Source organism: Opisthocomus hoazin, chromosome 1, assembly GCF_030867145.1.
Source record: "Opisthocomus hoazin isolate bOpiHoa1 chromosome 1, bOpiHoa1.hap1, whole genome shotgun sequence".
Classification (NCBI taxonomy): Eukaryota; Metazoa; Chordata; class Aves; order Opisthocomiformes; family Opisthocomidae; genus Opisthocomus; species Opisthocomus hoazin.
In genome coordinates, this window is record NC_134414.1 from 132,610,426 (window position 1) to 132,624,767 (window position 14,342).

Sequence of the window (14,342 nt, forward strand, 5' to 3'; positions counted from 1 at the left end):
AGATTGGTATCTTTTGAGACAAAGTTTTAATTTTGTCCTGTCCTTCGTGTTGTATGCATTGCCACACAGCTAGAGCATTCTGAACAGAACAGATACGTTCTGAGGCAACGTGCACAACTGACAAACACAGTATTTTAAAAGCTCTTAAATGCATAAAGGATGATCCTTAAAATAATAAACTAATTCAAATTTCCAGTCTGGACACAAAACATTAAGCTGCCAATCTGAGGCATCTTAGATTAACTTAAAGGTTTTGATAATTTCTCCAAGAAGATAAGTTCTCTATCTGAAACTAGGATCCACAGAGAACAAAATACAATCTGTTTTCCTAAACAGCATCAAATCAAGTTCTTTGCTTGTCACAGCTTACATTTGGAACTAGCAGAAGTGACAGAATAGTGACAGAATTAACACATCTTGAGGAAACTAGCCTTTTTTATTAAAAAGATCACATACAATTTTTCTTTATATATTAGAGTTTGAAGTGACCTGTGTAGCTTTCCTTATTTCTAACAGCAGCAAATTTACAACAGAAAACATGTCCTACATGGAACAGATCACATAACAAAATCAAGAAAAAGTACAACTTCATTACTGAGGAGGTTTCCATAAAGTCTAATGGAGTTTTAATGATTCCCTAGTCTTGAGCAGTAAAAACTAGTTAACATACATTTTTAACTTGTAAGGTCTTGATGCTGTGCAATCACTGAAGATGAGCTTTGAGGACATAAAGAATTCATTATTTAAACAGATAAAAGATTTAAAAAATTGGTATTTTAAATACGATAAGGATACCTAAACCTTGTGTGATTTTAGAATGATCACTAAACAGTTACAGCCTTCAATGAGCAAGAATCTCTGTCCTTTTGCAGGCAGTTCCGTAAGTGTGGACTATATGGGTTCTGACGTCACCTTTTCAAGATATGGTATTAATCCTAGTTAGACACTGAGATGTATATCGATGGACCAGTGATCCAGTTCAGTCGGGCAGACTTTACTGCTGCTAAATGACCACAAGCCTGAGGTGAGGTGTAGCCACTTTGTCCAATAACGACTAGCATAATTTGCCAGTCTTGGCCGATTTCAGCTAACTCGGGATGGACAAGTATGTGGCAGAGATAGGAATCATATAGTGGAGTTGATACTGGATTGTTTCTAAGGTCAGTCTTATAATTGCCTTAAAATGATCACTGCTAACCCCAATACTAATTGTGAAGCGAAAAAAAACCCAACACAAAACAACAAAAAGAGCCTCAGTATAGCATGCAATTATGCTATGTGCTATGTCTGTGTAGCCAATAAAACTCCATATGCATCAGTTGCACTGTGGAATGATTCAACATTTTCCAGCACTGTCTTTATCTGAAAAGCTTTCTTTCCTATTCAGGTAAGTCCTTATAGACTGGAGATTAAAAAATGTCTCAGAAGAGCTGTCAAACAATGTAGTTTTACCACTTACCAACATTGTCCATTTCCACTGTGACTGATTCTCCACTCATTGGGAAAAGGTTCAACACATCTTCGTATTTCCCTTGATACAGAAAAGAGTGCCCAGAAAGGCGAACAGAGACAATCTCATCATGAGTGCCAACACTGGAGAAGTGCCACTGAACCACGCTATCTTGGCAAAATCCAAGGATTTCACTGCTGTCAGACACATAGCCATTTATTGCTAAAAGGAAAGCAAAATAAAAGTGGTCTCAATATTTCCTGAGTAAGACTTTTAAAACCTCTTTTTCTGTAATGTCAGTCCACTGAACTGGACTCACGTTTGCACCTGGAAAGAGACTGGCACAGAGCTGAAACCACAATAGCCTCAATGGAGTCTGCAGCTCTGGAAACAGTATCTCTAAGGCAGCAGGGTGCTGCATCAAAGTTAAATAACCTTTGCCTCTTCTTCAGGGTCCAGAGCCAGCCTGGTCCCTAAAGTATTCCATATTTCTGTACAGTGCCACGTGGCATGGTTAGAAGTTCACTGACTGCCTCGAGAATTCACTGATTGCACTACATCTTGAGAACAAGCAATCACTGAATGCTCAGCTTTCACATGAACTTTCATAATATTCAGCTTGATATCCCACTCACTGTGCATTATGTTTGAGTTATAGAACTTGGGATCATCCCTTTTAACACTGGCAGGGTTGCTGCAGTAGTCCTTGATGTTATCCTCTATGTACCAGCTCTTATTTTCATCGAACACAGCAAACACTGCCTGCTGCTCCCCATCTGCCTTTTTCTGAAAGACAATCAACACAGCAGTTACATTTTATGAGCAGAGACATGTATTAAGGATTCAATCCTACTGTCTTTCTTACTTACTATGTAAGCAATATAAGCTTCATTGGAGTTGTGGTAAGTGTGAGCCAAGGGCTAAGCGAAAGGGAGTAGGGGGTCAAGACTTCAAAGGCAACAATCCCCCTACTGCAACCAACCTGTGGTGGAGCACTGAGCGAGCCACTAGCACTGCTGATACACAGATAGTATACGACTGGGCTCTCTGCAAAAGGACCAGCCTGCTGGTTTGACCTGAACACAAGCCTTGGACATTTTTTCCCCCCAAGTGATGCTCAAGTCTTTGCCAAGCAAGATTTCAATGAATGGCAAAGAGAACCACTCTCCCAGAACTCTCCCATGCTGTTTGGGTTGCTCTGGATTCAGTGATGCCCAAGATTGTCAGTTCCTGAGTTATACCTGTTACAGAAAGGGACCAGCTCAGATCTGAATGTCTTTACAGTGTGAAGGTATAATAGCAGCAGGAAAGTTTATCATCAAGTCTAGAAATAGACTTTCAAGACAGGCTGACTTTTTATTGAAATACTGCTCTTGCTAAAAAAATCAGAATATAATTCCTCTGCCACTGTGGACAGTTAGAGGACTGTTTCATCAAGTCATTTCTTCAGAAGCCTATTGGTTTAATTGCTCTCTACACAACAGTTCTCCAAGGGGAGCAAAACAAAATTCACTGTAGATCAAATAATATTATTTGAACAAAATCTATCTCTAAAAGGTTGCCAGACATGTTACCTGCACACCCTTCTGCGTCAGTGCTTCACTTTTACATATCAGAAGTGGGCCAATCAGTCCAGAGGCTATATCTCTCTCACTATCTACAGCACTGTGATACAGCCTTGTAATACATTGTGCATCCTGTGCGGTGGGTTGGTCCGTTTTAGCAATTTTCCATTCGTAAGTGTACGTCTTCCCTGGTTCAATTCCTCTACTCTGGGTGTCATTGCCTAAAAAAAAAAAAAAATAAATAAAGGAGAACAGTAATGATACAAACTTAGAGCCAGACCTTTATACAACATCAGGCTGCACCTTTTAATGAAATTGGTGCAGTTATGCCATTTCAAGCTACGGCTGCGATAACCGAAGTTCACCATGAACTTTTGTCCCTCTCTAAAATCACAAAAAAGAACAGAAAACTAAGACGCAAAAAAAGGGTATTTGTCTGTGCTTTGCAGATGATACCTCGGTTTCTCTATAAAGCAACACAACAGGTCAGCAGAGGCAGAGCATAGAATTGAGGTGTCCTAAGTCATGCACATTCCTAGCCACACCATGCCCTTCAAGGAAATGGAAGCCCTCCACAACAGTTAGCGGTATGCAAAATACAATTCACACATTTCTTACTTGTGGGATCCAGAGGATAATCAGCTCCTTCTGCATTCTTTGAAAGTGTCACTCCATGGAAGTATATGCTGTAGGGTCGACTGGCCTTATTTTTGAATACAATCTATATTGATAGGCAAACAAACAAACAAAAACAATTTAGTATTTAGCAAATCCTTATCCGAACACATAGCAAAGTTTCAACTATGGTAGAATTTGCCTGGTTTCAACCCAAGAAGTGGTGGAAAGGCAAAGGGATTTCTTAAATACTGTCTGATAATATAAACCACAGTCTAAATGTTGCTGGTACCCTGCTGCTGGGCTTTGTAGAGCCCACTGAGTGAAGTTCAACTTCTTACACCTGGTCTCTGGAAAATCTAAAAAGAACACTTGTTCTTCCAGCTGCTAGGTACACACTACCTCAGGGAATATGAAGTTACTAACTAAAGTTCTTAAGAACCTTCAATATGGGAGAAAACAAACAGATTTAAAAACAAATCATGTCCCAGATTCCAAGACCAAATGGGGCATGGGAGGAAAAGGCAAAACGTCCCACTTATTCTTGATAAAATCAGAAAAAAAAAAAAAAAAAAAAAAAAAAAAACACCAGAAGAAACATGCTAAACTCAAATTCAGTCATAGAGTCATGTTGGCAATTAAAGGTCATGAAACTTTGTGATGCATCATGAAGTGACAACAGAAGGACAACTGGATGTGACAGCAGCATAAGCTTGTAATGCAAATGCTTTGTAGTTTCATTTCATAACTCCATGAAAGAACATTTAACGATGAAAACTGTATCCCATTGTCTAAAACAGCCAGACAAAAATAACAACATAAGGAATGAGGGGCTCATGAAGTTTGGCCTCACATCCAAATACCCCCAGATGTCCACCTGGGTCTAGCTTTTTTCCATTTTGGACCAGTGTTAACATAGAAATATATTTTACAAAGAGCGTGAACTAAATGTGTTTACATTGTAAAATAAAGCACAATCATGGAAACTATAGAGGGAATGCTGAAGAATTTAAGCTGAACACTGTCACTTGCGATCACACCTTTTAACAGGGCCAATATTTATAACATTGTATTTTTTGACAAAAAACCCAAATCAAACTAGTTTTCGTATCTCTGCCCAACAGAAAATTATGCTATAGTATAAAAAATCCCTGAATTTGTGTTACTTACTTTGACTTTGTCATTGAGTTGAGCTCTGATAATAGGGCCCAAGATTCCAGTTTCCTTGGGACGAGGATTTTCTAGACGTTTAGTGAAGCTGGCATCACTATATTGCCTAAAAACAGCCTTTTTATACATTTTACCTATGAGATTTGAGAAGTTGTCCAAGTGCTGCGCTTTATAGTGTCTTAAAAACAAAGGAAAAGGAAACGATCAACAAAACTTTAATAGTGACATCTGACATCTATTAGAATACGGAATTAGTACTCAAGGAACTGGTAGAAACCTCACTGCTTGAAAAAAAAAATCCAAACCCTAAACTAACCTAATGCTCTACACCCCAAATTCTAATGCAAATTAGGTAAGAACCTTGGAACATTACTTGTGTTTTAGTATCACATTTGACCAATTAGTATCAGAGTTTACATTTAATTTAGTGGGATATACATGCAAGAAAAAGTGAAGCAGCAGCTACATTTTTAAGTTAAGATAGCAGAAACCGCTGTTCTCCTTTTACAAAGGCATAGTTGAGCATAGAAAAAATAAACAATTTGCTTACAGTAGCACAGACTCAAGGACAGACAGGAACAGATCATCTTAATCCCAGCCAAGTACCATACAATAAGTAGTGTTACACTCGGGTTTAAAGACATTAGAATTGTCAATGCTGAGAGCAAAACTAGGATAAATACTGGGAAGCAGCACAGAGTAACATGTTTGTCCTGGTCACTTGCGCTTCAAAAAGTTACTGAACAGGGATAAAGTCTGTAATTTTGAGCAAAGGAGGAAACATCAGAGCACTGAAGCATTAAGTAATGCCATGTAACTATCAGGGAAATACATGGAAGTTTGCTCCATGCAGTCAAAGAGCAAATAAGAAGGGAAGCAAATCACACCAAAGGAGGAGGAATACTGAAAGAGTTCTGTGAACAATATATTACAAGGAGGTATATAAAACTATAACCCCATACAGGATAAGGAATTTGTCTTGTTCTGCTTGAATCCTTAAAGGTTCTTCAGAACATCAGCTTGTAAAGTCACCAGTACTCTAACAGTGGAGAAGTGACATAATGCAAGTTTAACCTTACAGCCCATTGGCAGCAATGTGTACTATGACCTCATATGTGTTACAGAATTCCTTCTATTTACCTTAAGTTGATCAAAATAGCTCAACATGCTTACTTACTGTGACTTTTACTACAACTACATTGGTGCCAAGCAAAGGTCATTTATAGAGAGACCCCTCTTTCTCCCATTCCCTAAACACTTTATTGTACTGAACTTTTAAAAACTTTTCTTCTCCAGAAATATTCCCTCTCTCCCTTTCCTTCCCTCTTAAGGATTGTTTATTTCAAAAGAATACATGTTGAAAAGCAATGTATGCTACTTAGGGTATTTCTTAAGTCATCTTCATATTTTGGGCTCCTCAGAGAGAAAGAGGGTGACCGCTTTTGGGCTCCTCAGCAAAGAAAGTCATTGACAGACTAGTGAGAGTCCAGTGGAGGGCCACCACGGTGATTAGGAAGCTAGAGCACATGACATGTAAGCAAATTCTTGGTTTATTCAGCCATGCAAAGACATGGCTAAAGGAGCATCTTATTTTTATCTTCAACTATCAAATGGGAGATTATGCAGAAAAGAGAACCAGATTATAGAGAGAACAGAACATGCATAGTGAAGAGACAAGATACAATGGCCACAAGGTGCAACATGAGAAAGTCTGATTAGATATAAGGAAAAACTTTTTCACCGTGAGGTTGCAAAGGTGCACAGAGAAGTTGAGGAGACCCCACCCTTGGAGACAATGAAAACTCAACTAGATAAGGCTCCATACAACTGGATCCAACTTTGCTGTTGGATCCCCAGAGGTCATCTCCAACCTGAATTATTCTGTGATTTCATGTTAACATTCCATATTATGTTTGCCAAGTATTACTTTACCTATCAAGGCTGTCTGGAATATTTGGGGCATAATCCCAAGTAACTTCTTCTGCAGCAATGAAATATTCCCAGCTTTTGACCATAAGGCGTTCTCTATAGGAGAGACGACTCTTCTTCACCTCTTTGTCCCCACAGTCTCTTACAGTGAGGTAACCGCGCATTCCAGCTAATTGAAAAGAAACACTACCTTAGTGATTTTCCATTTTATGAATTCTTACCACTTCAATTGCACTTCTCATTTCTTTAGCTAAGGCTGCCAGCAAGCATTTGTTCATCTGATTGCCATCTTTTCAGGCTTGAAAAAGATGCATCTATGTAGACTACATATGGGCTGGGAGCCTTCCAAGGAGCCCATATTTATCAAATAGAATACAGAAGCTCTCTCAGCTAGCCCTCTGAAAATACCAGCTGAACAGACAGAAAGCTAATTTTTTCTTGTTTTGTTTGTTTGTGTTTTTTTTTTCCCACAAAAATGTCTTCCAGCTCTTACAAGAGATGTTTCTCTCATTATTTAAAACAGAATTCTGAGCACAGCAAATATTTTCATCAGATTGAGTGGCCGTTAGCTGAAAGTACCCAGTTTCTCAGGAAACAGGCAGTTCCTTACTCATTTTACAATGGTGCTTATCTGAACAGCTCACAGACGCTGGAGTACTGATTCACTGTTGCTGTGTGATCTGCACATAACAGTAAAGCTGCAGATAAAAACGCCTTTTAGTTTACCATGCACTTCTCATTCCAACAGAATGCCCTGCTCTCCAGTGGTTTCTTAGTGAAATGACAACCACCCGAAACACAGTAACTATACCAATGCAAAACAGCAGAAGCCATTCGGGGCATAAAGAAGAGAAGGACAGCTCTACAGTTGCCTAATAAATAGGTGTTTCCTTGCCTTGCAGGTGCTTTTGGACAAGAGAAGATATCAGCCACCTTCCTTCCTCACTCACTGTCATGTTTACTGTGGTTGATGCTCCTCCCACTAGGTTAACAGTAGAAACTCGGCGATGTCTTTGCTCCATGGACTGGCCATTGATATGAACGGAGAAAATTTCTGGCTTGGAACTCATTCCTATCAAATGCCAGCTAATGTTGTCATAGGCACAAGCCTCTAAGTCTGAAAGAGAAATGAGAACAGGGTTCAGAACACAGGCAAATCATGCGAGTTCCCTGTGCACACTAGATCTGAAGTGAATCTGCTGAAACCGTTAAAAAACCATCTCTGACTCCTGTGATGAGTATTTGCAACAAGATGAAGTTTCAGAAGCTTGTAAATGGAATGGATACCAAAATCCTCTATGTTAAAGGAAGATACGTCTTTAAATCTTGCATGCAAGTGACAATCTGATTCATAGTGAGCTGAGGAAGAAGGAAGAAAACCAGGAGCCTCTTCTGGAAAGCTGATCTGTCCTTGGGGGTGGGGGGATGGAGAAAACGGCAATCTAAAGAACGAGGTTGTATCTAGTGACAATGACTACCCTATCCAATATTTGTTTAAAAACCCCACCTAAGTCTTTTGTATTTGCTCAATGGACTGGACAGAGATGATAGTTCCTTAGGAGAACAAGGGGAAAACACTAGCGACAGAATAGCCCCATTACCACCTTCCTAGTCTTCTCACTTAATTGTCTAATTTAATGGTAACTGACTTTCCACTTCCAGGAAATTCTTCACCTAGTATGTTCTACATGCTGTAAAACCAGCAGTTCACTTAACCACATCACTCACTCCCCATCAGCTGAACAAACAAATGAGGGATTTCTACTTTTTTTTTTAAAGTTGGTAATTCTGTATTCAAGCAGAACTCTTCTAAGAAGTAATCTTGTTGTTCTTATCAGCAATATGGCATGACTTCCTTTCAGCAGCACGGTTTCTCTTCTAGAATTTACACACTCACAGACATGTTCTAAAAAAGGCTGTATCCCATTCCTCCACATTCCTGTTCTCTTGTATAAAAAACAAACAAAGGTAATATTCAGTCTTCATCAACATTAATTTCATTTCACATAAGCCTGAACAGTACCTGGTAATGCTCCATCAGTATAGCCATTAATTGTGTACTTGAGTGATGCTGATCTTTGCCAACTCTTGTTTTCATCAAACACACCAAACATCAGTACATACTCCTTGTCGAAAAATTTCTGTGACCCATCCTCATTTAGGCTTCCTAAGCAGAAGAAACAACAGGTCTTAATTTGAAGCAGAAGTAAAGCAGTTTTCACATCAATGTAGTGGCATTAATGTGTATTTAATGAGCTTGCTTCACTAGTTAGCACGCACTGGCTGAGTCTGACCAAAATAAGACCTTAAGAATGCTCATGAAGTGATTTTATTTCTGAAAGTACTTTTTGGTTGGGTAACCACGAAATCAAAAGTCTGTAATATCCCAGGGGAGCTTGAACAACATGCAATGAATTGTCTTGGACAGTTCTGGATCGCCTTCACGAACGGGAGCACCAAACAGCCTTCTGTCCACAGTCAGACACTGGCTTCTCTTTCGAGACTGTGAGGGAAGGAGAAGCATGATGCAGTCACCTGCAGTGCGAACACTGCCTTTTCAAGCACTACACTGAGGTCATCAGCTCCCTTAAAAAGCGTAAGCCCAACTACTCAGCAAACAATCTTCACCTACAAAAGACTTTGACAAATACTGCTAGATTGGATCAGTTACAAGAAACCATGTAGCTGAGTTTGTGATACAGGTGTGATTTCTATCAACAAGCAGAATTCATTCTGGACGTGCCACACAGAACTGGTGTGATATTACTGATTCTTTCTGTAGATTGATCGCATCAAAAGCCTCCATTTGCTACTTTCAATACATAATCCAGGACTAAAATATATGTCCCTCTGGACTGCAGCAACTAAAAATTTGGGTGCTTGCTGATTGTTCTACTTAGGAAGCAAGACTGGCAGTGGAAGCAGTTCTCTAATATAATCCTTTTTATTTATGAGAGGCTACAAAGTCCTGTTTTCCTGCACAAAAGAAGTCTCAGATCAGAGGAATTTATCTGCTTGTCACGCAAATAACATTCAGTCAGTGCTTTAACTCAAAAGCCCACTTTTTATAACCTTCCCAGGTTATACCACCTATGCTGCTCTTGATGTGTCGGACTGTGATGGGTTGACCCCAGCCAGCAGTCAAGGACCCACACAGCCACTTCAATGCTTCCCACCCCCAGTAAGACAGGGGAGAGAACAGGAAGAACAAAAGTGAGAAAACTTGTGGGTCGATAAAGGTGGTTCAACAGGTGAAGGAATGGGGGAAAAAAACCCAAGCAACAGGAATGAAATCACTCATCATCTCCCACAAACAGACTGATGCCCAGCCAGTCTCTAAGGAGCAGCCATCTTGGAAGTCAACATCCCTCATTTCCCCTGCGCTGCTTTTTCTTCCTCTACCTCTAGTTTTTATTGCCGAGAATGATGTTACATGGTAGGAAATATCCCTTTGGCCAGTTTGGTTCATCTGTCCAGCTGTGTCCTTTCCCAACCTCTTGCCCACTCCCAGCCTACGAGCTGGGGAGGTCTGAGCAGGAAAAAGAGAAAGCCTTGACACTGTGCAAGCACTGTTCAGCAACAGCTAAAACATGGTGTATTATCAACACTATTTAGCTACGAATCCGAAACACAGCACCGTATGAGCTGCGGTGAAGAAATTAATTCCATACCAGCCAGACCAAATACACAGGCACGTCGCACACCTGCCACACGCAGTGCTCAAAGAAACCCTGTTCAGAAATCTTAAAAAGTTAAGTAGTTAGCCATTTGGTTTTGCTCTAGCTAGAAACATATACTCAGATTGTCGTGACGGTAGTGGTCAAACCAATCCATCTCCATCTCATAACTAACTCAAGCCCACAATATATGCATGAATTTGAGAAGCCTGAGAAGGAAGAAAAGCAAGAAATTTCAGAGCATTTGTCCAGATTAACACCGCCAGAATGCCATGAAATGCACACATACACATGAACACAGAGAAAGAAAATCCAAGCAAATTAGGAAAATAACAAATCCTAGATAATACTAAAAGCACTAATTCTCAAAAAACTTCAGGAGGAACATAATTAATACTAATGCCACTCCTTTGAGGTGATATAAGTAGGTGTGTTCTGCAATTCAATGGGTGTCTATCAGTGAGAAGTGCGCCCTTGTACAACACACAAAGAACCAATTTTATATTTACTTTCAAGAAAGCTTCATGGTCCAAGTCCAGGCAGTCTGCAGTCTATATAAAATGTTTGACTCAAACAGCAGGGAAGGAGGATCAAGCTAAGTAACTCACAGAGCTTTCACTAAAAGAAGGATATATCACTTGAAAAAATTTAGGATTTAAGGTACCAGCAAGTAGTTTAGGTAGCTTACACAGTGGCACGTTGTTTCAAACTTCCCTCAAATCAGTGGTGTGTACTTAGAAGTTACTTAAAGTCCTACAAGACACCAGATCATATTAATGGAGATGGATTTCAACGACTCAAACTGCTAAAATCTCAAGTCCCTGACCGCATGCAAAGCAATTTTCGAAGACTTACAATCTGTTCAAATTTGGCCATATTTTCAAATGACTAGCACAAGACACACTGCTCTGTGATTTCAAACCCTCGTTACAGAAGAGGGAGTGCTACAGCCTTGTGATCAGACAGCCTTTAAAAGGCATGGGTAGAACAACTATTTCCTGCCTTCCTCTCTGGAGTGGCTGAACCATTTCAAATGAAGCATTAAAAAATATTTATTCTAAGACAGAAAATTTAAGGTCATATATTTATCAGTTAAACAACTGAAAATGCAACCAGTACAGGCAAATGTATCTATTAATAGTGCACTGTCCATGCTTTAATTATAGGATGGATCTGCATGAAAGCTGGCATTTAAAAACCTTAACATCTAACAGAAGGATGTTGAAAACCATTTACTTTACCCTGCATGTAAAGATGTGAAAAGGAAAATAATATATCTTCACTCATTATCATACAACCTTAACTTTATTAAGAAATGAAACTATATTACCTTATAGTAGTCTTAAAGCGTTTTGTTACCTTTCTTACAGATAAGCAGTGCTCCAATCAGACCAGAGTTAAAATCCATTGCCATGTTCTCATGAGAATAATATGCATAAGTAAGACAAGGGAGGTCAGCTTCTCTTGGACCAACTTCTTCTGTTATATCCCACACATATGTGTAGACCTGGCCTGGGAGTACAACATCGTCTTGTTTTTCCGCAGGTGGTGTTCTGTCATCATACAGGGAGCCTGCCAAGAAGAGTCAGTAGGGTGGCGTGAAGACAAAGAGCAGTTAAAGCATCTAGAATGTCCTCCTACAATCAATCCCAAAAGCTTGGTTTGTTTCTTGCCTACATGATACTTCAGCTTCAAAGAGATAACTCATGACTCCACTCACACTGTGGAGAGTAGCTATTCCACCATCCTGTTCTTTACAGATTAAAGCCTTCCTAGAACAGCCATCACTGCCAAAAGATGGGGCTCTTCATCAGTCTGACTGGGGTTAGGATGGCACAAAGCTTCAACCTCTGCTCACTGATATTCTGCGGAGGAATACCACCCACTTTGTCAACTTTCTAACTGACTCATAAAGCCATTGTGCAGGCTAGCATTGCCTTGCTGCCTCAGACCTTTTGTGCACTGCACATCCAGATGGCAGTAATGGCTCATATCTATGTCTACCACATTCAACAAATCTGCAATATGACAAAGGGGAGGCAGAGAATCAAAATCCTAGGTGCAAAAGGCACATTAGTAAGACAGTAAAACTGAACTGCCTATCACTTCCAATAACATGTTCTGTTCAACTCCGTAAGATGGAGTTGCAAAACTCTTTTTGTACAAACACAACAAACAAAGCCTCAGACAGATTTGTAAACTGCAGGTCAGAGCTCTGGCTTAGCACCCAGAGCAGGGCAATACAAGAAGCGTGGGCAATCCAACTCTATGCTAGTGCAGACATTTAACTGCCAATTTGGTCACAGTTTATGATCTCTTTTTGCTAGTCTCACGAGGGTTCCAGTAGTGAAACACCACAAAGCTGAGCATGAAATGCTGAGTATCAAAACAACATGATCAGCACGGTCAACTGCCTTTGCCAATAATGCTTTGATGTACACTATTGCAAAGGATTTGGAATAGTCTTTTTAAGACCTATATTTAAGAGTTTACATGTCCTGAAACAGAATATTTTGCAATTACATGGACATTGGACCAGATGAGCTGCAGAGGCGCCTTCCAACCTTAACCACTCTGTGATGCTGTGAAACAGTATTAGCACACAAGCAGCTGGTCAGGACACTGTGCATGTCAGATGACACTCATGTTCCTAGTGTTACACTGATGAACAAGAAAGGAGCTAACAATGGGTGTGAAGTTTTAATCCAGGATCAGCAGATATTTGTGGTACACATATCCTCAAACATTGGTCTGGGCCCCTCTCAATATTTCATGCAGTAGTCTACAAGAAAACGAACAAAACATGGAGCTTTTATAGTATTTACCTTCTGCATTTTTGTTGTAAACTATGCCTTGGGGATGAATACTGACTGGCTTGTCAGCCATATTCTTAAGGTGAACTACTAAAGTATCTCCCACTTCAGCACGCAGAGTTGGTCCCAGAAGTCCTGTAGTTATTCAAGATAAAGAGAGAAGAAAATGTGAGCAAAACAGTATGTTTAGTGAAATGAAGAGTTCTCTCACCCCATTAAGGAGTACAAGTTGCAAAATTAATACAGGCAGAGAATGCAATACCACTGCAATGAAGACTTACCCATAAAAAGGCACGTGGGGATTTAAAACCTGCAGCTCATCGTCACCAATGTTATAAACTGTGTATCTGGCAACTAGCACTTAAAAAGCATAGGAAAATGGTAGATTTGGGGGAAAAAAGGTTATTTCCAGACACAGAAAATTTATGAAAAGGTTCATGCTGAGGTTCATTGGGAACTTCTAGGAATCCTTCACATACAATTTAATTAAATAGTTTTAGGAAGGCAGACATTCTATATTTTAAGAGTTTAGAGAAAGGCATTCAAGCACTTTTCCCCTCGCAATCTCAGAAGTCACAGAACAAAAAGATCTTTCAATCCCAAAATGTTATCTAAAGCAATAATCAGTTCCATGTTGCAAATTTCTTGAGGCATAGCCTGCAAAAGGTTTCAAGAGGAGCTTGTATCCCTACTCCCCATGTTGCAAAATTAAGCAATGAAAGAAATCTGCTAAGGCAACCACTGGCTTGTTAGTCTCTTTCTTTGTGAACTATTTTGTACATTCCTTTCTCTGAAAAGAAAAGCAGTTTCAGAAAACAGAGGAGAATAAACAAAACCGGAAGGAATCAGATCATAGACTAGAACTTTCAGGACAACAACAATTTCCTATCATCAACCTCACACATATTTACTTTAAAATCTAAATCTGAACATCTAACATATGAAGTTATTTTATCTATTCTTATGAAGCACAGACAGACTATATAAGTACTCTGCATACGTATCAGAGCACAAAGTACTATGCGTATGTATGGCGTAAGTATGAGAACTTGTCTCCATCCATTTAAAGGGTCTTCAAGCAGTAACAGATGCAAAGGCAAGGGGACATCCTTCACATCCAACC

The 14,342-nt window shown here is 39.6% G+C and overlaps 1 protein-coding gene across 1 annotated transcript in view; it reads right to left on the reverse strand.

The window, feature by feature from the left end:
• Positions 1–14,342, reverse strand: part of F5 (coagulation factor V) — a 35,871-nt gene that overhangs the window by 17,804 nt on the left and 3,725 nt on the right. Inside the window, exons 3-12 of the mRNA XM_075436548.1 lie at positions 13,232–13,354; positions 11,766–11,978; positions 8,753–8,896; positions 7,625–7,846; positions 6,733–6,898; positions 4,801–4,978; positions 3,634–3,736; positions 3,025–3,236; positions 2,086–2,236; positions 1,460–1,672 (exon numbers count right to left, since the gene is read on the reverse strand). Of these exons, the coding sequence (XP_075292663.1) occupies positions 1,460–1,672; positions 2,086–2,236; positions 3,025–3,236; positions 3,634–3,736; positions 4,801–4,978; positions 6,733–6,898; positions 7,625–7,846; positions 8,753–8,896; positions 11,766–11,978; positions 13,232–13,354 (1,725 nt within the window). The remainder of the gene's footprint in view (positions 1–1,459; positions 1,673–2,085; positions 2,237–3,024; positions 3,237–3,633; positions 3,737–4,800; positions 4,979–6,732; positions 6,899–7,624; positions 7,847–8,752; positions 8,897–11,765; positions 11,979–13,231; positions 13,355–14,342) is intronic.